Source organism: Pleuronectes platessa, chromosome 5 (assembly GCF_947347685.1).
Source record: "Pleuronectes platessa chromosome 5, fPlePla1.1, whole genome shotgun sequence".
Taxonomy (NCBI): Eukaryota; Metazoa; Chordata; class Actinopteri; order Pleuronectiformes; family Pleuronectidae; genus Pleuronectes; species Pleuronectes platessa.
In genome coordinates this window covers 10,433,010-10,460,704 of record NC_070630.1, presented here as the reverse complement: position 1 = coordinate 10,460,704, position 27,695 = coordinate 10,433,010, and the positions used below count along the sequence as shown (strand labels likewise).

Sequence of the window (27,695 nt, the reverse complement as noted above, 5' to 3'; positions counted from 1 at the left end):
CAAAATGCTATTCATAAAAATGAAACGTGAGACGATATATACTTCTTGTGAATATAATCCAATCCATTTCCTCTTCAATTATGCTTTTTGTATATGCTCCATGTCAACAGTTTATTTTGAAAAAGTGCTTTGGATGCGTTTACCATAAATATCAGTAGATGCGCGCAGTAGAATTTCTGCGAATGTCGGCTGGCTTGAACGCAGTTATGTTGGGGGGCGCCAATCTGAAATCTCGCCTAGGGCGCCAACATTGCAAGGGCCGGCCCTGGATGCAATATCATTTATTTTCTAACCCTAATAATGTGATGCTGTACCTGCACTGTGTTGGGGATGTGATTATATTTTCTAATCATGATAAAACATGAACAATTGTGTCCAATCTAATCTACTTTTGTTTTATATTTACTCAGTGAGCAAACTCGAGTTATTTTAGAGCCTTTGTTTTTCTCTGTGTATGAAGCCTTTTAATAAAAAATGAGCTAAATTAATTTGAAAAATGTCTCCTGTAATTGTTTTTTAGCTGTAAAATCGATGTCCAGTCAATAAATGTTATTGACTTAATATGAAATGAGACCCTTTCCTGGAAATTACTTTTTCTTATCATTACAAGGAAACATATAGTTAAGAGTGTTTAACAAAGCTCCCACCTGAAGCACTACAACACACACACACACCCAGCAGTGCAAACACTGTTCCCTCAGAACAAGCTGATTAAAAGATTCTATTCAACCGTCTTCTCGGGACAGATTTTATGCAAATGACTCAAAATGTGACCAAGGATTGTGAAATTTGGTTTGAAGAGCTTCAAAATCACAAGCCTGAGTTTTACTGTTAACTGGAAAACACTTGGATTTGTTGTTGATAATTAAATTTGAAACTTCTGATCTATTGCCTCAGCCTTCACCCTTTTGTTTGTGTGGGGAGTCTCTCTCTCTCTCGCTCTCTCTCTCTCTCTCTCTCTCTCTGAACCTGAGGTCCCTCAGGTTTTCTCTGGAAACCGTCACAGACCACATGTAAACAAAACAGAAACAATACACCGGCCCTCTGAGAGTGTTTGAGGCTGCACCAAACTCTGTTTCCACCGTGTCATTATGGAGATAACCTCTGGCTTCTTACCTCCTGTTCTACAAATTTACATGTGAAGTGTAAACACGCGAGTGCTCGTCAATGAGTCTGAGGCAAACTTTAAAAGAAAAAGGATAAGGAAAGGAAAGGACAGGGTCAGAAAGGAGGGGAAGGAAACGACAGGACAAAAAAGGTGGGGAAAGCAAAGGATACGAGGATAACAAGGTGTGTAGAGTAAAAAGTCACTGATCCCTTTTATCAACATTGTTTTCAATGGAAGTGGTGCAGGCTTCAGGTGAGCAGTGTGGCAGGTATGCACACATTACCTGCAGGAGGGAAAGTGGAGCCCATGGGCATTCATTCCTGCCCTGTCTTGGTGGAACTGGTTTGGGGACTTTGCCTCATTGTGTGAATTCACTTTATGTGGTGTAGTCTATTGTGTCTAGAACGAGTTGTTTTGCTCGTCTTTTCATTTCAAAGTAACAGCTGCGCTCCACTGAAGGCAAAACATGCTGCACGTTCATATCAGAAAAACCAAACAGGGATGACAAAGTGAAGAGTCGTCAAAGTGTCTTCATGTGACTTTATTTTCTAAATATTGCAATGGCGTGTTGCTCTCGTGTATAAATAAAGCTTTCATTTAGCGAGTGGTGAAAAAAAAGCTCTTGAATCTTGGTAAAGAAAATATCTGAGACTACTGAACATGTTTAAAAAGGTAAATGGACTGAATAAAAATAGAACAAATTCATGCATAAAAAACAATTTCAGGTAGAGAAACAAATTGATGTGTAATTTATGGCCACAAAAGAACACAGATATAAATAATCAAAACAAAAGGTTTGGTAATTGACATTGTAACCAGCCAAGCATTTACCAGTGTATGTAAATATATAGCTCCATATAAATAAAGTTAACTTAGAGATCATCATCAGACGGTAATTAGCGAGCCCTTGACCCAAAGCACAAATAATGAAAATGGATTGTAAGCAAACGACTAAATGCTCACAACCAGCACACCCACTGCGACTCCTTCTCTATAGATCAACTATAGGAGACCTTTCATCAGGTTTGCTCTTTGCATTCAGGCAAAATCTGGCTGCATTTTGCATCTGACTGCAAACAGCTCAGCTTTGAGTTCAGTTGCTGTTGATGGAGGGAAGCGACATCATTAACAAAGCCAAGCCTCAAACACAAAGGTGTGTTGGATCAATATTTGCTCAGGCTCAGTGCAGAGCCCTGCTTCCTGACATACCAGCAGTGTAAAAAGAAAAGAGGAGATAAAGAGAAAAGTCCGCACGCACCGCTGCCGTTATTCTGTCATGTTACACTTTAACCATAACTTCAACCAGTTAATCATTGAATGTTGCCCTGATACATTGTACAGCTTTTCTATCAGCTCTCTACGTGATACATGAAACGTGCAGTGGGCCTCCCATCAGTCAGTGTTAGAGTCAATAAAGGCAACAGGTGATAGTGTTCTGATCCAAAACAACAGATCAACCAGGAACATTAGGTGCATGCCAGAAACGTTGGGGTGAGTTGAGTCACAATCAGTAATGACATGGCAGCTAGTAGACACACACACACACAGACACACAGACACAGAAACACACACAAGCAAACACACACTGACTCTATTACGTCTTCTATTTCTCTGAATGAAGCTTTCTTGCGGCTGTGTCTGAAATCACCCGATCCACTCAGTCACTATTCACTGTAATATAGACGGTCAGCGGTTTATACTCTGTAGTAATCAGTCAGCAGAGAATCCATCATCATTTTGCCTCATCTTTGGCAGTTGAAGATGCTTTGCATCATGGGATTGGTGTGAGAGGTACAGTACATGCCAGGGGACACCATTCACACCTACAGATGATCTAAAATCTGTAATTAACCCTAACCCCAATCTGCAATGCATTATGCATTTGGCTTAAGGGAAGAAGCAGGAGGTAGAGTAAACCATCACAGATACTGGGAAAAAATGCAAACTTTGAGACGACACCTGTCAAACTGGGAATCCAACTGTGATTTAAAGTTTGAAAACTACACATTTTGGCAGACAGGTTGTGTTACAACCTTGGGGGTATTGTAAATTAAGTTTGAACCAATAAGTGAGGATGCATTACAAGGCCCAATTGAGTTGTATGGGAAATGCAGGACCCAGTATTTTGCCATAAGAGTGCAGGTCAGATCACACATACCAGAATGTATCAGTTCTCTTCTGATCAGTGTGGGCGAGAAGGTGAATAAAACATTATCTTACTGTGGCGAAGCAAATCCCAGCGGGTATGTTTGCGTATATGTGACCGTGTCTGATAACTCAAGATATCTTAAGATCAGCTGCTTCGAGTACAACCACTCTCTTTGGAAATGATATCCTTAACAATTCCCCCAATTTTATGGAAGAAAACCACTGGGATGCATAGACTGTATAGCTCAAACGTCATGCCTGAGAGAAACGAGTCGAGTAGTGCTCTGTATTGAGGCGAGCATGTGAATCTACTCATGTATGATCCTATCATGTAAAACCGAGAGCTGGTATGTACTTAAAAACGACATATAGGTGAGGAAAGGAAAAAGAAAAAGGACAAACAACATTCAATAAGACATTTCACCGTGATGGTGTGAAAGTGAAGTACGGTCATGTGTCTAATACCATGGGGTAAGGTCAGAGGATGTGGGATGTAAAGAAGATGGTAAGGCTCTGCTTTCCAGATAATTCCCTAAAGATCGTATATTTTCAGTCTCGATGAGCTGAGGTGACGGAGCGCTGCTGTTTCTGGATGAAGGTGGAGGTGTGAGGAGGGGCTCAAGTTGCCCAGTTACAGGAAAATGATTCGGGGTCTCGTGCTAATCCACCCAGTCGCTGCCTCTTTTCTCCTCCCGTCATATTCCTCTCCTTCTTTTAGTTCATGAGCGTCATGGTGCTCTTGGTCTGGCCGCCGAAAACCCCGGAGAAGAACTCCAGTGCCAGGCGCACGTGGAGGGGCACAAAGACATACGAGGTGTAGATGACCATGGCGATAGCGGAGAAGAGGATGGAGTTGAAAATGGACTTTTCCCAGGGCTCCAGGACATAGATGCCGGAGATGAGCAGGTACTGGTAGTACAGCCAGGCCAGGTACTCCCTCAGGTTCTTGAAGATCATCCTGCAGGCTGGATGAAGGAGAAAGAAAAAACGGAGGTGGAGACACGTGAGATATGAGTCCTCAGAAAGAGAAAGTGTGAAGAGAATAAAAAATTACAAGAATTTAAAGCATGTTTTCTAAATCATGCATGGTTCTCAAAGCTAATTTCCACCACGAGGTGATTGTGTAGCTATATGGATAATAATCCTCAACTGATAAAAGAAAGCTCTTGAGGCTGTCTCCTTATTAATAGAGAGGAGTAAGGGGGACTTGAAAGGTCACATTAAATCCTCTCATGTCCCTGGTGGAGTAATCAAGCTTCATTGAAGCTCGTTGTGTGGATAGAGAACTGCCCATGAAATTAAATTCACAGGTCCCACATGGACGTAAAACCACACTCACTTATTTTCTTGGCACACTTATTCTCAAACTTGACACACACACTCATGTTCTCACACACATGGGACTTTGTGGGGAAGGAGCAACAGGTCCACATCCTCACAGAGCATACGGGGCAAAACAACACTGGTTTTAAAGCTTGGTTTGCATGGACACAATGTTAACACAATGAATGCGTTAATATGCTGTGTTCCATAAATCTGATAAAAAGCAGTGTTTATTTAAAGTTGAGGGCATGTGGGCGCCCTGCAGCCTCAGGTTCTTATAGAATCTGCAGCACAGGTAAGGGGGCGGGGCCAACAGGTGCTCTACAAGTTCTGCAAAAAAATTAAAGCAGATAGAATAGCAACGAGCATAGTGACACTAGCCTCTATACACAGGATGCAACCTAATGTACTTCCTTCAGCCTTTGAATTAGAACTGTTGCACTGAAGTTATGTAAACCATAGCACATCTTTGAATGGTTGTTATTATAATGTATTTATAATAGAGCTGTGAAAAATAACGCGTTAACGCGTTATGATTAAATTACAGGATTAATTCGTGTTTTTTTTTAACGCATTTAACGCATGCGCAGAAGGACCTTCCAATTCCGCCGCCTCTGCACTAGTCGCCGCTCTAATGCAGTCAGACGGCAGCTGCCATTCAAACAAACAAACAACATGGATAATTCTGATGAACCTGAGGACCTTCTGGACGGGAAGATCGTGTTCCAAAAAAACAAAGATCAAACATTCAGTAAAACCAAGGTGATATGCACACTCTGCGAGAAGACGTTATCGTTTCACCGTAGCAATACCCGCCTAACCACCGCAACGCGAAGCATGTGTTGGTCGGCGAGGGGCGTTCAAGTGGAATGCGCCAAACCAGACTCACTCGCCGAACACATTGTGCAAAAGAAGCGGTCAGCTTTACTGTCAGAGAATTTGAACAAGTTAGTTTGCCTCACCAACTGGCTAAAGACCGAGTAGCTAAGAGGGCCTTTAGAGCCATTAGATTGTATCATGGTGTGGTTAATGGTTGTGTGACAAAAAATATAAAAAATGTCAACCATCCTATGGCTAAGAAGCTCAAATAATTTCTGTTTAATTTTAAAAAAAAAGTTTTATTCAACCACACAATGGCTAAGGAACCCGAATTCTGTTTAGGATGAAGATTATATTAATGTTCCATATAAGCAATGATAACTGCTGAAGAACTGCTGAGTTGCAGCACAAAAGAAAAGTTAATTGTCATAAATCTTGTTTTCACAAAAATATTCCGAAAAAAATCGGTAATGTGATTAATCATGATTAATCCATAGAAACCTGTGATTAATTTGATTAAAAATTTTAATCATTTCACAGCCCTAATTTATAAATATCTCCATCAATCAGTTGGGCTCACAAAAGTGAAAAAACTGAGGCTTAACGTTTTCCTTCCTGTCCAGATGTGTAATAATCAATGATCTGCAAATCACTATGATAAAAACTATTCCTCAGTGAATTTACATGTCTTTACTATGATTCTAAATGCTGCACAAAGGCTCTGTGTATCCTGTGTTGTGTTGAAACTGAATCTGGACACGGACTCACCTGAGCAGCCGCCGTCAGATTCCTTAACGAGGCTGAGCCGCGGACAGCAGTCCTTCCCGCTGCTGCTCCGCTGTTTCAACCCAAAAGCTGCCTCAGCAGTCTGCCACCGTCCTATATGCACCACACTGACACCACACCCACTAACACTGCCCACACTCACCTGGCTGCGCAGATCGGGCAGGTGCAGGCGCAGAGGACTTTTACGCACACAGGCCGGTGTGCACGGTTTTACGCAGCGGTAGAGAAACACGTCCTCGCATCAGAGGCGCGGGAGGAGTCGGTGTCTTAAACACAGGTTTATTTCAGTCATGTAAAGTCCAATGTTTTGTGCAGCATTTTTAAACTTTCTTCTCTCGTTGTGTCCGCATCATCCCGCGCCTCTGTCCCACCACCTCCCCCATCATCCTGACGCAGCGCAACCTCTGACGTAGCAGGAGCCAAAAACAAGCAAAGGCAGCACCATTATGTGTTTGTGTGTGCGTGTGTGTGTGTGCGTGTGTGTGCGTGTGTGTGCGTGTGTGTACGTGTGTGTGTGTCTGTGTGTGCACTCACTCGTACTGCAGCCTCAGGATGTTTCTATGAGTAAGTATATGGAAACCTTACATTCACAAGTAGGCTTAATGCAACGTGAAATTGCAGATAATGATGTAACGAGATTATTACTGAGGAGACCTGCTTGGTCAAATGCGAGTGAAAGGGCCACTTTCCAATCTGTCCTCTGAAATCACTGGTAGATTCATTTATTTTATACATTTATATTCCACCTCAATGACAATCATCTTAGTTTAATGTCTAAAATATATACAACTATACCAAATACTCCAGAGCAGGGATTGGTGGGTCATGTTAAACATTCATATATCTATGTAAATGTTGTCTCTTTTGTTGTGTTTCATTTTGTCTGAACTTAAGAAAATGTTCCTCATTGTTTATGGCAGGCCAAGTACTAAATGTAGTAAAAAGGAAGATATGTGGGTCACATCCTTAAGACGTAGATATATATGATGTGATTTAACAAACGATCTCTGTCCTAGGCTGTAAATAGTTTTTAGATTTTTTTGTTGAAATGTTCTGCTACGCGTCACATCTATTACACTTCTCTTCTGTTTGTCCTTGGAGACGGATGCCTGTGACTCTTGGTGTTTTTCCCCTGTTAAAAAGCTTTTTTGGGGGGGAAGTATTTCCTCATTCTAGTTGAGGGTTAAGGAAGGAGGATGTTCCACCCTGTACAGATTGTTTTATGAGGACAACTGTGATTTGTGAATGTGGGCTGTACAATGTAAATCTAAGTGTTTAACTGATGTGCAGAATCAGTGCTTTAAACTATAAACAAAACTTTAAACACAAGCAAACAAGTTGCCAAGCAAATCTGAAAAAGGTGGGATATAAATCAGATTTTGCTCAAGATTCCAAGATGGACTACAGCAAGCCACAGTTTTCTAGACTTGATGATAACTCAAAGTGCTTGTTGGTAATTTTTTTGTTATTCAGATTCATACAGTGCATATATGTGCAACACTTGCTAGGGCTTTTGGAGTATTGTCCAAGTTTCTTTTGGCAAGATGCTGGACTGGGATTGGATCCTTGACCTTTTGGTTAGAGGACGACCGCTCTACCCCCTCAGCCACAGGCGCTCTTGAGGGTGAAATTCAAACTGAACTAAACCTTTTTTAAGTGATCTCCATATTCAGCTGCAGTCTTTGCACAGTTCAGTGGTAGCTCAAACTCTGCGTCTCTTCATCCTCTCCTCTGTGATGAGTGAAGAGGAAACACAACACGTGGATCCACTTTCACAATAAGGTCATTTTGAAGGCTACACTCTACACAGATGAACTCTATGCCAGGGAGTTCCGAGTAATTTTGCAGACACAAAAATTGTTTATAACTATGCAAATCTTATCTTGTCAGACAACTGTCTCTGCTCTATTCAGTCTTCACGGATATAACCTGTGGTTTTCTCTTTAAAGTCTCTCCTTGAACAAGATTGAGGAAATGTTTTTGCGTGAAATGAATAACCCAAGAAGTTCCTTATACCAGAAAAATAAAAAACCCAAACACTCCTGGAAAAGGTGTCTCTTTGTTTTGGGGCTATCAGACATACAGCTGGGAAACCTTATCTCCTCAACTCTCCTCATCCCGTGAGGGTCTGCTGACCTGCTCAGTTCTTACACATGATGCATTATTGACGTGTAAACAGGGCAGAGGCACACTGGTTACCCATGGACACACTCATGGATTTTGTTGGGGTCACCAGACCGAGGACGGGTTTGATGGGCTGGACCCAGTTTATGAGTGGATGTGCATATTAACCAGCTCTTTGTAAAAGGTTTTGTGACACAGCTCACCCACTGTGGTCTTCATGTGACCTGCTTCGCTGCAGGTACTGTGGGAATCATAATTCAAATCAGATCAAAGCCCTTAATCGGTCATGTTGTGAGAGGCAAAGCTCCAACTTCTCATTGGTTTTCTGATATCTGTTCAGCCAGTGTGTGACACCAGGAATCCCAGGTAAAGACGTCTGGAAACAACGAACTGTGGGTCAAATGGTTGAGCTCAGGGAAAGTTGTTGAGAAAATCAGTTCAACAGGAGGGTGATGAGAAGGAGCTCTTAGTCTACATTGTTTTTGCTGATCCCACAAACACACACATACAAACACCCAAAGGGGATTCACCTCATTTACTTTCCCAAGTAGATCTGATTACCGTTAAGAACCAGCTCAGGTCTGTGAAAAACAAGACGCCTCCTCCTCCTCCTCCTTGTTCATGTTAGAGTGTGAGACATGTCACAAAGACTTAATTCTCTCTGATACACACATTCCTGAGGTGCGTTCCATTACATAAAGCTTCACAACAGTGGGTCATGCAACAAATCTAGAGACTACAAGAATTTAAAGAATAGAAGTTTGGTTTAGATAAGTGCTCTAAGGAAGATCGAGTGTGAGGAACTGTTGTGGTTCTATGTTCTCAAAATCCCCCAACACAGTTTGATATTAACTCTGCTCTTTAAAGTCATTTTAAACAACTGTTGGAGTTTTTCAGATCAACACATTCTGGGCGTCCACCATAGATTGTATATGTGTCCACAGTAGCCAAACGACAACATTTAACAGGCGAGGATCAGTTCACTGCATGTGGGGTCTACCTCCCTTTTTTCAGTGGTCCAAAGCTCCCTCTGGTGGATGACTACAGAAACGCACTTAAAAACTTTTGAATTCATTGAACGCATCATTCGCACCAAATTAAACACTACACCGAGAGAGAGAGAGAGATTTGTGTAAAGTTTGCAGAGGAGCAAATACTTATTTGGATAGAGTTTACTATAGTCACTCCATTTATACTTCACTTCAAAGATTATACACCACAAAAGGAGAAGAGAAGTAGAGAAATTACTTAAAATCTTAAATTTGCAGGACCAGTAACTGCATGTCCCGTTTCTCAAAAGAAACTTATCTGTTACTTAGTGGCACGGACATTATCCACATTTAACTGACTCAACTGTGATGATTCATTTCAATCAACAAAAAGCCTCAGTCGATTGTTTGAATCCCTCATCAGTTGTGTCAGTTCAGAATTAGCTTTGTTGTTGATGTCCTCTTCAGTGGACATTTGTTTGACAGATGAGCCCTCAGTGACACACTGATGGCGACTGGTTATTCTTTCATCATGTCTGTGCCATCTCCTCCTGTGGCGTCTGATAGGGTGAGCTCCTCCAGCATCTCCGTCAGGGAAATACGTGGCGCTCCTTCATCCTCGGCGTCGCTCTCCACAGGGATCTTTGACGCATCTGAAATAAAAACAAAATCAGCACCTCATCATTAACTATCCAATAAATCATTAATAATTAACTGTGTGCAGTGACTTCTATCAGCACCAACATTTTTCGAAAGCCTGAAAAAATGTATTATTCCACAGCAGGGCTGAAGTCTCTTGGGAAAGGGATACAGAGGCAGGTGTGCGGTGTCCCAGCTGCTCACCTTTGTAGATGTTGACATTCTTCCTCAGAGCCTCGTCCTCCTCCAGATCCTCGAGGAAGTCCTGGTATTGTCTGAAGACAGAAAAGCTCATTTAGACCAAACCCATGTGGCACGGCAAGACAGAAAAAACACACAAGCACAGGATACATGGCTTCAACTATTCATCATTAAAAACAATGTCTTGGCTGCTCAGCTTTATTCTGAGTCACTGACTGACACTATCCTGGTGCTGTCAAATTGAACTAAAGCACGACGTGTATCAGTACGCAGCTGAAATGAGTTCCCGACAAAAGCCCTCTTAACTCCCCTTTGATTAACATTTAGCTGTCTAAGAAAAAGTCGTGTCTCAAACAGACGAGTGCATTGGTGGTTTGGTCAAGATTAGCTCACAATATGAAAACCATGTCTCCAGCCTTGTGGTTTGAAAGCAAAGTAAAGAGACAGCTCTTTAGAAACTGACAGGTTTTGACTGAGAGCTTAAACTGTTACTTTAGATGTATGTGGTTTATGTTACAATCCCACCTCTCATCATCTGTGTTGTTGTCTTCACGGTCTCTGGGCATCTCCTCCAGTTTCCAGTTCCTGCGCTTCACCCTCCTGCTGCGGTCGTAGCTCTTCTTGATCAGCACCTTTCACAGTTCCCATTGTACAAATTACAACACTGAAACAGACCAACTTTATTTTTGTTTTGTGGATCTGTGTGGGATTTCAACATCATTGCCCAGAATGTTATCAAATCTACTGTCAGTTCAATGTGCTGCCACTAGAGGTCAGTGTTAAACAAGTCAACAGATGCTAAAGGCGCCTGAAGCTCAAGTATATTCACTGAGGATGTTCAGAGAAGTGCAGGTCGAGTCTTACCACATCAGGAACGCGGTGAGGGTTCATCTTATTCAGGTGCTCGTCATTCACGTTGGAGTTCGCAAAATCAAACCTGAGGGATTAGAAGTAAATGTGCTGTTAAGTGTCAAACTCACGTCTTGTGATCTGTCTTTACTGTCAACCATAGACTGTTCATAAACATGGACATGACTTTTCCCTAATAGTGAAGCCAAAGCATCTCAATAAGCCCCTGGTGGCTGTCTGCAGTAAAGGTCATAAACCACACCTCCATCATGTGAGTGGATGGGACATGGACTTAACTAAAAAGTCAAGTACATTTCCCTCAAAGATGGCTTCTATCATTTTAGGTCGTTATTGTCACTCGTTTGTCAGTTTGGTTTTAATTAGTTATTCAGTGCTTTAAAACTAGGTGAAAGATCATGATTGAGAGCTGAGACGGAACTGCGATTGGTCAAATATCAGCTAAACCTTGACAGCTACTGCACAGACTGGTTCCAAATGATGGCACAAAGATTAAGATGCATTTATTTGTCCCAAACACAAGCACAGACATGCACAGGCACACTCATGCAGGTAGGGAAATTTAACCTCTGCTTTTAACTAGAGCTGTGAAAAATAACGAGTTAACGCGCTATGATTAAATTACAGGATTAATCCTTTGTTTTGTTTTTTTAAACACATTTAACGCATGCGCAGAAGGACCTTCCAATTCCGCCGCCTCTGCACTAGTCGCCGCTCTAATGCAGTCAGACGGCAGCTGCCATTCAAACAAACAAACAACATGGATAATTCTGATGAACCTGAGGACCTTCTGGACGGGAAGATCGTGCTCCAAATAAACAAAGATCGAACATTCACTAAAACCAAGGTGATATGCACACTCTGCGAGAAGACGTTATCGATTCACCGTAGCAATACCTTGGTCAAGCATGCGTTGGTCAGCGAGGGGCGTTCAAGTGGAATGCGCCAAACCAGACTCACTCGCCGGACACATTGTGCAAAAGAAGCGGTCAGCTTTACTGTCAGAGAATTTGAACAAGTTAGTTTGCCTCACCAACTGGCTAAAGAACGACTAGCTAAGAGGTCCTTTAGAGTTATTAGATTGTGTCATGGTGTGGTTAATGTACGGTGGCCCTGAAAGCTCAACGAACGGCAACTTAAGAAAACACATGTGTTGTGTTGTGAAATTGATGAAGATGTTTTTTTACTTTGCTGGTGTTTTGTCAACTTGCATGTGTTTTCTTAAGTTACCGTTCGTTGAGCTTTCAGGGCCACAGTATTAATGGTTGTTTGACAAAAAATATAAAAAATGTCAACCATCCTATGGCTAAGAAGCTCAAATAATTTCTGTTTGATTTAAAAAGAAAAGTTTTATTCAACCACACAATGGCTAAGGAGCCCGAATTCTGTTTAGGATGAAGATTATATTAATGTTCCATATGGAATAGCAAAGATAACTGCTAAAGAACTGCTGAGATGCAGCAGCGTTGTTTTGTTTATTTATGAATATAAAAAGAAAACATGTTAAATGTATATATCCGTCTTTTGTCATAAATCTTTTTGTTTTCACAAAAATATACCGAGAAAATCGGTAATGTGATTAAACATGTTTAATCCATAGAAACCTTTGATTAATTTGATTAAAAATTGTAATCATTTCACAGCCCTAGTTTTCACAGGATTCACCATGATGAGTTTATGTTTTACGGTTTAACATTCCATTTAATAGGGAATTTGAATGTTAATGTTATTGTATTCCCCAGCATTACATTGCACTGAAGGGAGGATGAAAGCTTTCTGGGAAATATAATTTAAGACGACACATTTCAAGTATGTATATCAGCTTATATTGTGTAAATAAGCAAAGTAAATAAATACATAAACTGCAGCAGGTGATAAACCTATTTTTCTTTATAAAAGGAACTTGAGGATTTTATATTATGAGAGGGAAAGTTCATTTCTAAACGATTCCACGGGAGAACTGATGCTGCACTGTGACATGTTCAGACATGCTCCCTCAAATTGGTGCCCCCCAACATACACACACAAACTGTCATGCATCCCCAAGAACTTTTTGACTGTATACAGATGCACACACAGGCAGACAAAATTGTAAGCTATAAAAAACAATAATCCAGGAGGATGTTTTAGATGCTGGCTTGCCGGTCAACGGAGCCACGGGTGGTGACATCAGCAAATGTCCCTACTATGCTGCCAAAATGAGTAGGTTTTTATACTTATCTTTGTATGCACCATGCTGCTATGAGGAACTGTTGTGAGGTTGTTGTTGTTCAGGTTTGTTTTTCTCTTTTTGTGCATCCAGCGGCGTCGAGTGGAACGGCATATGCCAGTCAACTCGCCATGGCCGTACACCGACAGGTTCTGTTTGCGACCTGGATTGCTGCTCTGGCTGAATTCGCTGCATGGTATCTGATGTGATCCCACCTCCAGCCTGTCATTCTGCTGCTGAGAGAGGTAGAGGGAGAGAGGGAGAGGGAGGAGAAGCATTGAGGGAAGGCGAATAAGGAGATTGTAGGAGCCATTTTTTATGTTGTGTAGGTATTTACTTTTCCACAAGGGTGCAGTATTGTTTCTGTTCCTTTCTTTTACCCCAGAATCTGCCCCAGCTGTTAGAGATCAGGAGAGCTGATTAGTTTGAGTTGAGTGGTGGTGGGAGAGACACAGTTTTTACACGACAGCCAGAGAATCAATAGAAGCTTTTTGTTTGTCAACTTGCCTTATTCTTTTTGTTGAAATAAACGGGAACTTCACCCAAAGACATCATAACCTTCGCAACCTTTCTTTTTTATTCACTCTGGAATCGAGTTAAGAACCATCCCAAACCACCATCAGGTGACAAGTTTTGTTTTTTGAATAGTCACCACACAAGTAAAAACTGTTTGCCCTGGATGGAGGACAAGTAAGGAGCTTTGCCTTGGATGGAAAGAGGCTGCTGTGTGGATCAAGAGGAGGCCATGGAGCTTGCAACCCCTTCCCCCTCTTCACCAGACAGAGCCAGATGAGAAAGGTAAAGGAAACAGCAGACAAAAAAAACTGCACGAACAAAGAAACTGAGCCTGTTTGAGTGATTTAATGGAACTGGACTGTGTTGATGCATTGGATTTTGGAACTGGATGTCATGAATGTTGATGAATGGAAAAGGTAATGAAAATGGAAAGCTAATTGGAAAATGGAGGAAAATGATCATCACCTGTGAATGACTGCTATTGTCTGCTGACGTCACATGTTGACATATTGACAGTGTGGAAATGGAGAAAAATGCTGATGTTGAAAATGTTATTCTTGAGGAGCGTGTTGCAAAAAGTGATGTTGCAACTGCAAACAGTGATGTTGCAAAGCTTGAAGAACGTGCTGTAAAAAGTGATGTTGCAAAAAGAGAGAGAAAATTAACTGCAAAAGGTGTTTCATTACTAATCGAAAACCTACAAAAGAACCGGAAGTTAACCTTGAATCAAGCATCCAAAATCAAGTTGCAGATCGATGATCTGTTATCTGTCAAAATAACAACTGATTCTTTGAGCAATGTTGAAAATCTTATAAAGGAGTTTAATAAACTGTGTGATGCTGCTGCTGAAACTCATGATGCATTGATGGAAATGCCACTGCCTGAAGAAGAATGGAAAAGGCAGCAAAAATGGTTTGAACAGAAATTTAAAGCAAATGAAAAGTTCATTTGTGATGTGTATAAATGGTTGAAGGATGCTCAAACACATTGTGACAAAGAGTCTGTACTTCAGGAGGATGAGATTCAACCAAATGTTGACCAGGAGGATGAGATTCAACCCAATGATAGTATTTCAAATGTTTCCCCCCTTGGAAAAACACGGGTCTCATCTAAGTCTAAATCTTCGTCTAAATCTTCCATCACAAGCTCTGCATGCTTACGAGCAAAAGCTGAAAAGGCAGCACTAATCCAACACATGGCTGCTCTGGAGAGGAAACATGCACTGGAGGCTCAAGAGGAAAGATTGAAAAGACAAAAGGAACAACTGGAAATGGAAACCCAACTAGCTGCTGCTACAGCTAAAATAGCCATACTGGAAAGCAGTGTGGTGGGAAGTGGTTCTACACCATCCGATGGAATGGACTCATATTTCAATAAAGCCACAAAATCAAAAATGGAAATGTCACAAAGGTCAAAGTCAGAACCAGTGCAACAACCACCCTCACAGCAACCACCCTCACACCGGCATGATGCACGCCCTAAGGAAAGAAAATCTGCCCAAACACAACCATGGGAAACCCTCACTTCAATACAACCCATGCAATCCCTACAAAGACCACCAGGAGGCCATACAACTGTCTTCAATTCACTGCAAGGTCACAGGTCAAGCAATGTTTGTACCACACCACAAATGAACACAAATGAAAATAAAATACAGGACATTGGCAACATTATGCAGCGACAAACAGAAATCACTGCTCAGCTGGTTCAACAACAACACTCAGCATCTCTTCCACCTCGAGCAATACCCATATTTGATGGTGACCCTCTACAGTATGGATCTTTTATCATGGCCTTTGAGCAGGGGGTTGAAAGAAAAGTCAATAATCTCCAGGACTGCTTGTACTACCTAGAACAGCACACCAGGGGGCAGCCTAGAGAACTGGTCAGAAGCTGCTATCACATGCCAAATGATCAAGGCTATCACAGAGCCAAGTATTTGTTAAAGGAACACTTCGGCAATGAAATGAAGATTGGGGCAGCTTACATGGAAAAAGCTTTAAGTTGGCTGCCAATAAAAGCTGAAGATGTTGCCGCTCTTCAAACATACATGTTGTTCTTGAGAGGATGTTGCAACATGATGGAAAGTCTACAATATATGGCAGAAATGAATGTACCATCAAACCTGAAACAGCTTGTGATGAAACTGCCCTACAAATTAAAAGAAAGATGGAGAGCAGCTGTTTGTGACCTACAGGAGAGACGAGGAAGTAGAGTTTTGTTCTCTGATTTGGTCAACTTTCTGGAACATCAGATCAAAATTCTCTCTGATCCTGTTTTTGGTAACCTACAAGACACACAAACTGCTACACTTAAAGGAAAAGCTCCCCCAAGATTTCCACCCAGGAATAAAAATCCAGCAACTGTGGCAGCTGTAAACACTTCAGCAGGTATAAGGTCTGCACCGCTCTACCATGCCTTTTCTTTATCAAAAAGCAAGACTACATCATGTTGCATATGTAAAGAGGATCACGCAATAGAAGATTGTGTACATCTTAAGAACAAAGTGCATCGTGAGAAACTTGATCTTTTAAGGCAAAGTGGTGTTTGTTTTGGTTGTCTAAAACCAGGTCATATCAGCAAGAGCTGCAAAAAACGTCTAACATGTGATGTATGTAACTTCAGACATCCTACAATGCTTCACAATCCAGCTAAATTCAGAACATTTGAACAGTCAAACAACACTGTTGTCCCTCAGCAGACCTGTGCTCACACTGGGGCCGGTACACAGAAATGTGTTCTCTCAATTGTACCTGTACAAGTAAAGGTTAAGAATGGAAACAAAATTTTGACCACTTACGCTTTCCTTGATCCAGGAAGCTCAGCTACCTTTTGTACAGAACGCCTGATGAGACAGCTGAACATGGACAGTATCCAAACACACATCTTCCTGCGAACTATGGGACAAGCACACACTGTAAAGACTCATGTTCTGACTGGACTGGAAGTAGCTGGTTATGATGACAACAGGTTTCTAGACCTACCTGAGGTTTACACTCAACAAACCATGCCAGTTACAAGAAACAATATTGCGACAGAAAAGGATCTCAGAAGATGGCCTTACCTGCGAAAGATTAAAGTTCCCGAGCTTGAAGTTGGAGTGGATTTGTTGATTGGCACAAATGCCTCAAAGCTTTTGGAGCCTTGGGAAATCATTAACAGCTGTAATGATGGACCCTATGCTGTTCGGACCCTATTGGGGTGGGTGGTGAACGGCCCACTTAAAGGAAGTGGAAGTGATACAGGGAAGAATGGCTGCCCTACTGTCACTGTCAATAGGATCTCCATTGATAAAGTGGAACAGTTGTTAATCACACAATACAACCAAGACTTCAATGAAAGGTCATGTGATGACACTTTAATGTCAAGAGAAGATATGAGGTTTCACCACATTATGGAAAAAACAATTCGTCTTGAAAACAACCATTATTGTGTTGATTTACCTTTTAAGGATGATGATGTCATAATGCCAAACAATCGATGCATTGCTGAACAACGAGTCATGAGTTTGAAAAGAAAGTTTCAGAGGAACAAAGAGTATCATCAGGAGTATGTGCACTTCCTTAATGATGTTATTAAAAGTGGCTATGCGGAGCAGGTGCCTCAACAGCAACTGAACGGAACTGAAGGTAAAATCTGGTACATACCACATCATGGGGTGTATCATCCCAAGAAGAAAACCCTGAGAGTTGTATTCGACTGTGGAGCAAGTTTCAAAGGCACATCTTTGAACAGCCAGCTGTTACAAGGTCCTGACCTCACAAATTCCCTCTTTGGTGTTCTTCTGAGATTTAGGCAAGAAGCAGTTGCCATCATGACTGATGTTCAAGCTATGTTTCACCAAGTCCAAGTTTCTCAGAAACATGTTGATTTTCTCCGATTTTTGTGGTGGCATAATGGAAATGTAATGCAACCGTTGGTGGACTTCAGAATGAAAGTTCATATATTTGGAGCAACTTCATCACCGAGCTGCGCCAATTATGCGTTAAAGAGAGTTGCTGATGACAACACGGCTCATTACAGTGACAAAGTGTTACAGACCATCAAACAAAATTTTTACGTGGACGATTGTTTAAAGTCTGTGTCTTCAGAAGAGGAAGCTTTGCAAATGGTACAAGATCTCACTGCTGCATGTGCCAAAGGAGGCTTTCGGCTCTCAAAGTGGATGAGCAACAGTCGAGCAGTTCTTGCCAGCATCCCTGAAGAAAATCGTTCCAAAGCAACCAAAGAGCTCAATTTGGATAAAGACAACTTACCTGTTGAAAGAGCTCTTGGATTGCACTGGTGTGCAGAAACAGACATGTTCATGTTCAAGATTGCACTGGAAAATCGTCCATGTACCCGCCGTGGAATCTTGTCAGTGGTTAATTCTATCTATGACCCTCTTGGTTTCTTGTCACCATTCACACTGCCTCCTAAGCTGATGCTACAAGAGCTGTGCAAAAGAAAAATTGGTTGGGATGACACAATACCACAAACCTTTCTGCAGAAGTGGACACAGTGGCTGACAAATCTGCATAAATTGTCACTGTTAAAGGTGGAACGGTGTATCAAGCCGAAGAACTTTGGAAAGGTAAGCAATGCACAGCTGCATCACTTCTCAGATGCTAGTGAGTGTGGATACGGCGCTGTTTCTTATCTGAGATTGAAAGGCATCTCTGATGAAGTTAACATTGCTTTCATGGTTGGAAAGTCCAGAGTCGCCCCCATGAAACAAACCACAATACCAAGGCTTGAACTCACAGCTGCTGTATTAGCTGTCAGACTAGACAAGATGATTACAAAGGAGCTTCAACTGGAATTGGACCAGTCAGTGTTCTGGACCGACAGCACGACGGTGCTTAATTACATTTCAAGTGAAACAAAGAGATTCCACACATTTGTAGCGAACAGAGTGGCTGTCATAAGAGAAGCTACAGAGGTGGCCCAGTGGAGGTATATAGGCTCTAAACAGAACCCCGCTGATGAGGCTTCAAGAGGACTGTCAGCTGATGATTTTCTGAAATGTGAACGTTGGCTCAAAGGACCAGAGTTTCTGCTGACTGAGGAAAGGACCTGGCCAAAACAGGAGGTAAACAAACCTGCCGTCAGCTTGGATGACCCCGAGGTCAAACAAGACCTCACAGTTAATGCTTGTGTTGTTGATGATGCATCCAATACTATGAACAAGCTTCTAACCTATTTTTCAGACTGGGAAAAACTCAAAACTTCAGTCGCCTGGTTTTTGAAGTTTAAAGACCTACTTCAACAGCTAAGGAAAAAAGGTAAAACATGCAACAAAGGACATCAACACAAAGCAAAGATAAATGTTCAACCATTGACACGGGATGACTTACATAATGCAGAACTGGAAATTGCACGCCTCAGCCAACAGCAAAGATTTCACAGGGAAATCTCCCTCTTGGAGAAAGGAGCATCGTCTGTGCCAACCAACAGTGACATCTACAGGTTGGATCCCACACTCCAAGATGGGCTGTTGAGAGTAGGAGGCTGCCTGAGAAAAGCATCCATGCCTGAAACAGTAAAACATCCAATAATTCTGTCTAAAGATCAATACATATCCAAACTTATCTTACAACATATTCACAAGCAAGTGGGTCACGCTGGACGTAATCATATGATATCTACACTTCGAAAAACCTACTGGATAACAAATGCAAACTCAGCCTGCAGGAAAATCATTGCTGATTGTGTTACCTGTCGTCGTCTTCAAGGGAGAGTTGGAGAACAGAAAATGTCTGACCTTCCAGCTGAAAGACTCCTGCCAGACTTGCCACCGTTTACTAATACAGGCGTGGATTATTTCGGCCCTATTGACATCAAAAGAAGTCGCAGCATGGTCAAAAGGTATGGCGTAATCTTCACATGCATGACCAGCCGGGCAGTACACCTTGAAGCAGCCCACTCACTGACAACAGATTCATGCATAAATGCCATCCGACGGTTCATGTGTCGACGTGGGCAAATCTCCAACCTCAGGTCAGACAACGGCACCAATTTTGTTGGAGCTGAAAGAGAGCTAAGGGAAGCTCTTAGAGCCCTGGATCACAACAAAATTCAAAGTGCTTTGGCAAAAAGAGGAATAGCATGGACATTCAACCCTCCTGCTGGATCTCACTACGGCGGAACATGGGAGCGGATCATTCGCCTCATAAGAAAGGTGCTGTATTCCATTGTCAAACAGCAAACCATGGATGATGAGAGCTTTTGCACTATTCTTTGTGAAATTGAAGCCATTCTCAACAGTCGCCCAATAACCAAACTATCCGATGACCCTAATGACCTGGAAACACTTACACCCAACCACATTCTTCTGTTGAAGGCCAAACCCCTTCTTCCTCCTGGACTTTTTGATGATAGTGATATATACATCAAACGAAGATGGAGACAGGTACAGTATCTGTCAGATTTATTTTGGAAGCGGTGGGTAAGGGAGTATCTTCCACTGCTCCAAGAAAGACAAAAGTGGACAAAGCCACGAAGGAATTTTTCTGTGGACGACGTTGTTGTTATCATGGACCCTTCTGCTCCAAGAAGTTCATGGCTGATGGGTAAAGTGACCAAAACCTTTCCAGACAGGAGAGGTGTTGTCCGGTCAGTTCAGCTGAAGACCAAGACAGGCTTTCTGGAGAGGCCTGTCACCAAGCTCTGCATGCTATTGGAGACATAAAGATTGTTATTAAAGACTGATTTATGGATTGACTTATGAAAGAAAGAAGATTTGATTTATGGACACCGACTTCTGAAAGAAGAAGAAGAAGATTTGCACACACACACACTCTTTTTGGCTCCTTTTTGAAATATGTTTATATAATTGTAGTGCACACCAACACAATTATGGGGCCGGTGTGTAGGAGCCATTTTTTATGTTGTGTAGGTATTTACTTTTCCACAAGGGTGCAGTATTGTTTCTGTTCCTTTCTTTTACCCCAGAATCTGCCCCAGCTGTTAGAGATCAGGAGAGCTGATTAGTTTGAGTTGAGTGGTGGTGGGAGAGACACAGTTTTTACACGACAGCCAGAGAATCAATAGAAGCTTTTTGTTTGTCAACTTGCCTTATTCTTTTTGTTGAAATAAACGGGAACTTCACCCAAAGACATCATAACCTTCGCAACCTTTCTTTTTTATTCACTCTGGAATCGAGTTAAGAACCATCCCAAACCACCATCAGGTGACAAGTTTTGTTTTTTGAATAGTCACCACAGAGATTATTTCATAGTTTAATACAGACATTATTTAGGGGTCCAAGCTAATTCAATATTGCATATTGCAAAAGACGGAAGCTGACAGGAAAAATATTTGGTTTTATTGGACTATTATCACATCCTCTCCATCCATCTCTCATGCTCTGCTTTGATGTATTGTTTGTCCGCTTCCTTTGGACTATCCCTCCATTTTATGTCCCTTCAGAGTATCTGGTCGTACCTCAAAACCTTCTGGAGCTGTTTGCTGATATTGGCACAGGAGCACATTGCGTGAATAGTTTGATTTTCTAATTTTTATCAACTTTACTTGAAATTACTTTTTGATGCGACCCACGTAAAAACTGTAACTGGCTATACAGCTGACAATGATGCACCTATATACAATACACTGTTACACAAGTAATGTTCTTTTTAATTCTTTGCTTTGGGATTTGAAGCTATATTTGGATTAAGGTGTAAACAGAGACAGTTTCTCTGTTGGAGAAGGAAATTCTCTTCTTCTAATATTAATGGTTTATCTTAATTCTTCTAATAGTAGTTTATCTCAGGTTTGTGCTGCAGAAAGATTGCAATATAGTATGTTGGGCATGGACTGCCTGATATACCCCTGTAGTGTCCATGTTTAATTCATGGACACTACACATACTGGAAATTAAAAGTAGAATGATATGTTTCTAGAATATCTAAATAGTTGACAGGGAATTTACTGTTAGTCGACTTATCAATTCATTTATTAAAAGCTCATTTCCCCCTGCTACTTAGTCTATACGGTTTTTATATTGTGTTTTATTTACATTGTATATATTGATTTATTTTTGTCGTGCACTGGTTGTACATCAAATTGCCCTTGAAGGATAATAAAGATTTTCTTTTATGGACAACTTGAGTTAATCACAAGCTGCACAAACCAAGCAGGAGCAGCAGAGGAACCCAGCATCCAGCAGGGGGCAGCCTCAGGACATCACATGGAAAGAAGCTGCAGCAGACTGTGATTCTTGTAAGGCGTCAGAAGACGACGAAGGTTTGAAACTACTGGGTTATTCTCTAACAATAGGTTTTTAAAGCATGTTAAATCATCCAGTATCTAAAATCCCAAAATATAAAAAGTAACTTCTAAGTAAGGCTGTCAAATATAGACGCCCACACACACACGATAATATTTCAATGTTCTTAGTGTGCTTAGGTCCTTGTGGAAATCAGCAGGCGGTGTGGCCTAGTCGGTAGAGTGATGGTCTTGAAATGCGAGTGTCTCGGGCTCGAGTCCCACTCCTTCACATGCTCTTGCCTAGCCTGGATGCCAGACGAATTTAGCCCCGCCCACAACAATTTGGTCGGGCAGTTCGGTCTGGAGTCGCTCCATTGGGAAAAAATTATGGCCCGACCGGGCCAATCAGATTGTCAGGGCGGGCTTTATACGATGATTGACAGATGATCAACGGTAACGTAATCAACCACGTCATCACAGTGCCCTCGGGTTGAATTCGTTTTCAACAAACATGCCTGCCGCTGGCGAGCTGAGATGTGTAGATGCTGCCATTGAGTCTGTTTTAGAAGACATCGACAGCGCATTCATTTTGAAAGAGGAACACAGAACGTGGAGGCGACGCCACAGCACCGTGCTAATCCCTATCGCCCCGGCGCTTGGCTGTTCACAACGGACACTGAAGCGACGCTGAACCGCCGGGCAGCGCTGATAATATCACCCGTTGATCCAGTAGATCGCTGCACGGCTTTGTAACAGTCACACCGGAGGCTGAAGCACCGCGCTGCGCCAAGGCTGCCTCGCGGTGCTTCAGCCTCCGGTGTGACCGGCACAAAGTTTTAACATGGGAGTGGATGGGAGCCAGCTGTTATTTAAGGCTTGGCGCTGCGCTGAAGCGTCCGGTGTGAACCCGGGTTAGTAAATAACTCACAATGCGTTGCTTAGCATACGTCACATACTACGTTGCTCTGATTGGTTGTAGGTCTATCCAATTGAGCGAAGAGGAATTTTACTTCCTGGTCAGTTGAAACACGCCCCATAATTTTTTCCCAATGGAGCGACCCCAGACCGAACTGCCCGACCAAATTGTTGTGGGCGGGGCTAAGTTCGTCTGGCATCCAGGCTAGCTCTTGCCGGCAAAAAAATGAACTCTCAAAATCGGTAGGGTTTAAAGTAATAAATTGAATTAATTATATATAAAAACAGAAATAAAGGAAAAGTAAATTTTTATTAAATTAATTTTTTTTTTAAACTGCGCGCAATTCCTGCGCACTAGGCTTCTGCGCAGGATGTGCGCAATGGTCTTCGGCGCAGGATTTGCGCAATGGTCTTCTGCGCACATGTGCGCAGTGGGCTTCTGCGCACATGTGTGCAGTAGGCTTCTGCGCAGGATGTGCGCAATGGTCTTCTGCGCACATGTGCGCAGTAGGCTTCTGCGCAGGATGTGCGCAATGGTCTTCTGCGCAGGATGTGCGCAATGGTCTTCTGCGCACATATGCGGAGTGGGCTTCTGCGCAGGATGTGCGCAATGGTCTTCTGCGCACATGTGCGCAGTGGGCTTCTGCGCACATGTGGGCAATGGGCTTCTGCGCACATGTGCGCAATGGGCTTCTGTTCTCCGCAGGATGTGCGCAATGGTCTTCTGCACACATGTGCGCAGTGGTCTTCTGCACATGTGCGCAGTAGGCTTCTGCGCAGGATGTGCGCGCGCAGTTTCTTTTTTTTTAATTTAATTTAATTTAATTTAATTAAAGAAAAAAAAATTTGAATTATATTAAATTAATTTGCTTGAAAAATAAAAAATAATCATTACAATTTCAATAGGGCCTCACTGTCTGTCAGTGCTCGGGCCCTAATAAATAAAATAGTGTGACATTTTTATCCCTCTCTCAGTCCATCACTTTGACTCAGAATAAAAGATTTCAGGTGAAGGATATCTCATGAATGCTGCAGAGCATTAGAGTGAAGTGTAATTTCCCTATTTTAAAGTGGAAAGAGTTTGAATTGTGGTAAACTAACAGAGTGAGAGAGTGTATATTTTAAGGATAGGTGGAATTATGCTCAGTTTAATAACTGTAAACTGAACTACTTTATAAGACTGCTAATATTTGAAAATATGCACCGTTATCCCCAGGAAGACGAGACATAGCGTTGCATTCAGTTGTGCTTTTGAAAAGTGTTTGGTGATAAATTAATAAAAATAAAACCAACTAAAAAACAATCTTAAAAGAATGCGTGAAATGTGTTTGAAGATGGAATTGTGAAAGTTAAGTTACAAAGCTGGTTTTACCGTAATTAGTCAAATAGCGCGGTTACATTTGCGAAGATTCCCTGAATACAGTCGAGATGGCGAATCTCTCTTCTGAAATGTTAGTGACAAAACTAGTGCAACAGTTGTTTCGCCCTAATCCAAATCAGTTATGAGTTCGGACCCAGCTCCTGTGTCCACTGGTGTCCTGGTTCCACCCATTGCCGAGTAGTGGCGTGGGGCTGGCTCATCCCTGTGGCCCAGGGAGCGCATTTCTCCGCGCTGGTTCAGGGGTAAATGATGCTGGTCTTCACAGGTGACTGAGCTACGCAGCACAGTAAATTATGTGCTTGTGTGTGTGTGTGTGTGTGTGGCCGCGGCGCTTCCCGGTTCTTCCCAGCACTACGCAGCCGGTGTGAACAGCCCAAGGATTAAGAGTATGATGGTGTGACGTTAATGTATTTTTTTACATTGCATGTTTCATGATAACTCAGTCTCTTGTGCCGCCCTCTCGGCATTTTGTACCAAGAGCTGCCCCTCCCCTGTGCTGCCTAAACACTTCCACATGTAGTACCCATTGGTCAGTGTTCGAATTACGTGGGAGCCAGAGGGAGCCGAGCTCCCAGAGAGTGAGGACTAGCTCCCATGAAAGCAACAAAGTCAAAAATCTCAGGGGTTCCCTCATATCTGAAGGTGTCTGCCATTCCTAAAGTGTATAGATGCTAATTAAATAACTGCTAACTAAATAACTGTTGATAATGCAAGGGGATATGGTTGGGCAATCATATGTCTACAAAGTTTCAGTAATAAGTAGAGCTGTGAAAAATAACGCGTTAACGCGTTATGATTAAATTACAGGATTAATTCGTTGTTTTTTTTTAACGCATTTAACGCATGCGCAGAAGGACCTTCCAATTCCGCCGCCTCTGCACTAGTTGCCGCTCGGGTTCACACCGGACGCGGAAGCGACGCCGAAGCGAGGCGTAAGCGCAGCGCCAATCCTCTGGCTCCCATCCACTCCCATGTTAAACCGCAGTGCTGAACACACCGGAGGCTGAAGCGTAGCGTTGTGCCGCGGCTGCCTAGCGCCGTGAAGCGATCGTTTCGGCGTCGAGTCTATTTTTTCTGCTTGACGCGAGCGTATCGCGACAGGAAACACACTGAAAAATGATTTTAAACGATATAGATGACATATTTTATATGATATAAATGATCAAATATGCATCCCATACTTTGTATTCACGTTCTGTTGTCTTGGAGTTTTAATTTTACCACTTTTACCAACCACATTATTTAATGTCCCCCTCTGCCCATCCACTACAGCCACACAAGCAGTCATAAAGATAAAAAGAGAGAGGGGGGGGCTACGTATTCTCCACATAGGCTTGAGTGGAGAATACGTAATTTACCCTCGACACCCGACATTTACCGGAGCTAACAGCGGAGAAGTTCTTCAACATGGATGACATTAAATTAATCATTGAAGTGGAGAAGTAACTTGAGTTGTTGATTCTCAGCATATGTTGTATAAAGACAACACCAAAAAAGACACATGTTGGGACGCTGTTGCAGTTAATGTTGGAGCAACAAGTAAGTATATGCTTGAAAAAAATGATTAAATGCCGTTTTTACTGCAGGCTGATAACAGCAGAAGTATGTGATATTATTAGTAATGCGCGGCGCTTCGGCGTCGCTTCAGCGTCCGGTGTGAACCCGGCGTAATGCAGTCAGACGGCAGCTGCCATTCAAACAAACAACATGGATAATTCTGATGAACCTGAGGACCTTCTGGACGGGAAGATCGTGTTCCAAAAAAACAAAGATCGAACATTCAGTAAAACCAAGGTGATATGCACACTCTGCGAGAAGTTATCGTTTCGACGTAGAAATACCCGCCTAACCACCGCAACGCGAAGCATGTGTTGGTCGGCGAGGGGCGTTCAAGTGGAATGCGCCAAACCAGACTCACTCGCCGGACACATTGTGCAAAAGAAGCGGTCAGCTTTACTGTCAGAGAATTTGAACAAGTTAGTTTGCCTTAACCAACTGGCTAAAGACCGAGTAGCTAAGAGGGCCTTTAGAGGCATTAGATTGTATCATGGTGTGGTTAATGGTTGTGTGACAAAAAATATAAAAAATGTCAACCATCCTATGGCTAAGAAGCTCAAATAATTTCTGTTTGATTTAAAAAAAAAAAGTTTTATTCAACCACACAATGGCTAAGGAGCCCGAATATTGTTTAGGATAAAGATTATATTAATGTTCCATATGGAAAAGCAATGATAACTGCTGAAGAACTGCTGAGTTGCAGCACAAAAGAAAAGTTAAATGTCATAAATCTTGTTTTCACAAAAATATTCCGAGAAAATCGGTAATGTGATTAATCATGATTAATCCATAGAAACCTGTGATTAATTTGATTAAAAATTTTAATCATTTCACAGCCCTAGTAATAAGTTAAAGTAAAATAGGTAGCGTGTAGTCAATCTAACCTGCTAGTTAGGTAAAATGGTCAGCAGTTGGTGGTAATGACCCTCACTCAAGAATAGTGACTCCCTATTGGTTGAGAGGCGGGATCTAAACAAACACACGGGAGATCACAGAGAGAAAAAGAGATGAGAAAGGAGAGCGACTGAGTTGAAGTAACAGTGAAGTAAAAGAGGGAAATTAATAAGAATATGTTAGGATTTCAATATTTTAGCAGTAGTCTGTGTCTAACTCAACTCTAAATGAATAAAGATAGAAGTAGTTTGAGCCAGATAAGGCCTTCACGCAAATGATTAATAATAACCCTTTCCTTCCAAGTGTTTAATCTTGAAAATTAGAATGTGTCTGCGTCACAATGCTGTTTCGTTGTTTTGGTTAAATTGTTTTGAATGTCTGTACAAACAGAACATTGTTTTGATATAGCAAGAACACAATAATCTTCTCTCCAATTGTCAACACCGTTGGCCCACATGCCATCAGCTGTGTCAAGGCTGGTCAAGAGATGAACATTTTGAGACTTGTCACTTCCTTATTCAAAAGCCAAGAGGATGGCCTTCGCCGGCGCACTTTCGAGGAGGAAGAACCAAGATCTACTATTATAAAATAGACAGGCGCTGGCTGTTTGATGCGTTGGGTCGCGTGTTCTGATGCGACTTGTTGGATGCCCATTGCTTTGCTGATTGTTACCTTTCATTGCTTTCTAAATAAATACTTGATTGACCAAACCGAGTTCGGCTCATCTTCTCAAATTTAGGATAAAAGAAAAACGCTTAACAAATACTACAGCAGTATTAAGAAGGTGACGCCACAGTATTTTATGTTCCGTTTTGGAGACATCTAGCTTGCTCAGCATTGTGCACGTATACAGTGCTAGCGGATTTAGCGGAGGTGTACCGCCGTCATCTAGCAAGATAACGTGCTGCTCAAATAGCACCCGAGCAACCCGGATGCTCGTGGATCCTTTGAGGCAGCCTACGTGGGAGCTACGCCACTAAATAGCACCGCCAGTGTTGTGCAATAGTAGGAGTAGAATTGACGTTGGCT

At 42.1% G+C, this 27,695-nt stretch overlaps 2 protein-coding genes across 2 annotated transcripts; both read right to left on the bottom strand.

The window, feature by feature from the left end:
• Positions 1-3,970: 3,970 nt before the first annotated feature.
• Positions 3,971-4,213, bottom strand: LOC128440649 (serine palmitoyltransferase small subunit B-like). Its single transcript, XM_053423420.1, has one exon. It carries the CDS (start codon positions 4,211-4,213, stop codon positions 3,971-3,973), a length of 243 nt encoding a protein of 80 aa, XP_053279395.1.
• A 5,251-nt stretch (positions 4,214-9,464) lies between these two features.
• On the bottom strand, positions 9,465-11,896 carry LOC128440107 (60S ribosomal export protein NMD3-like). Its single transcript, XM_053422700.1, has 4 exons — positions 11,002-11,896; positions 10,663-10,769; positions 10,141-10,211; positions 9,465-9,950 (listed from the first exon to the last, which is right to left on the bottom strand). Exons 1-4 carry the CDS (start codon positions 11,026-11,028, stop codon positions 9,817-9,819), a joined length of 339 nt encoding a protein of 112 aa, XP_053278675.1. The 5' UTR covers positions 11,029-11,896; the 3' UTR covers positions 9,465-9,816.
• Positions 11,897-27,695: the final 15,799 nt, after the last annotated feature.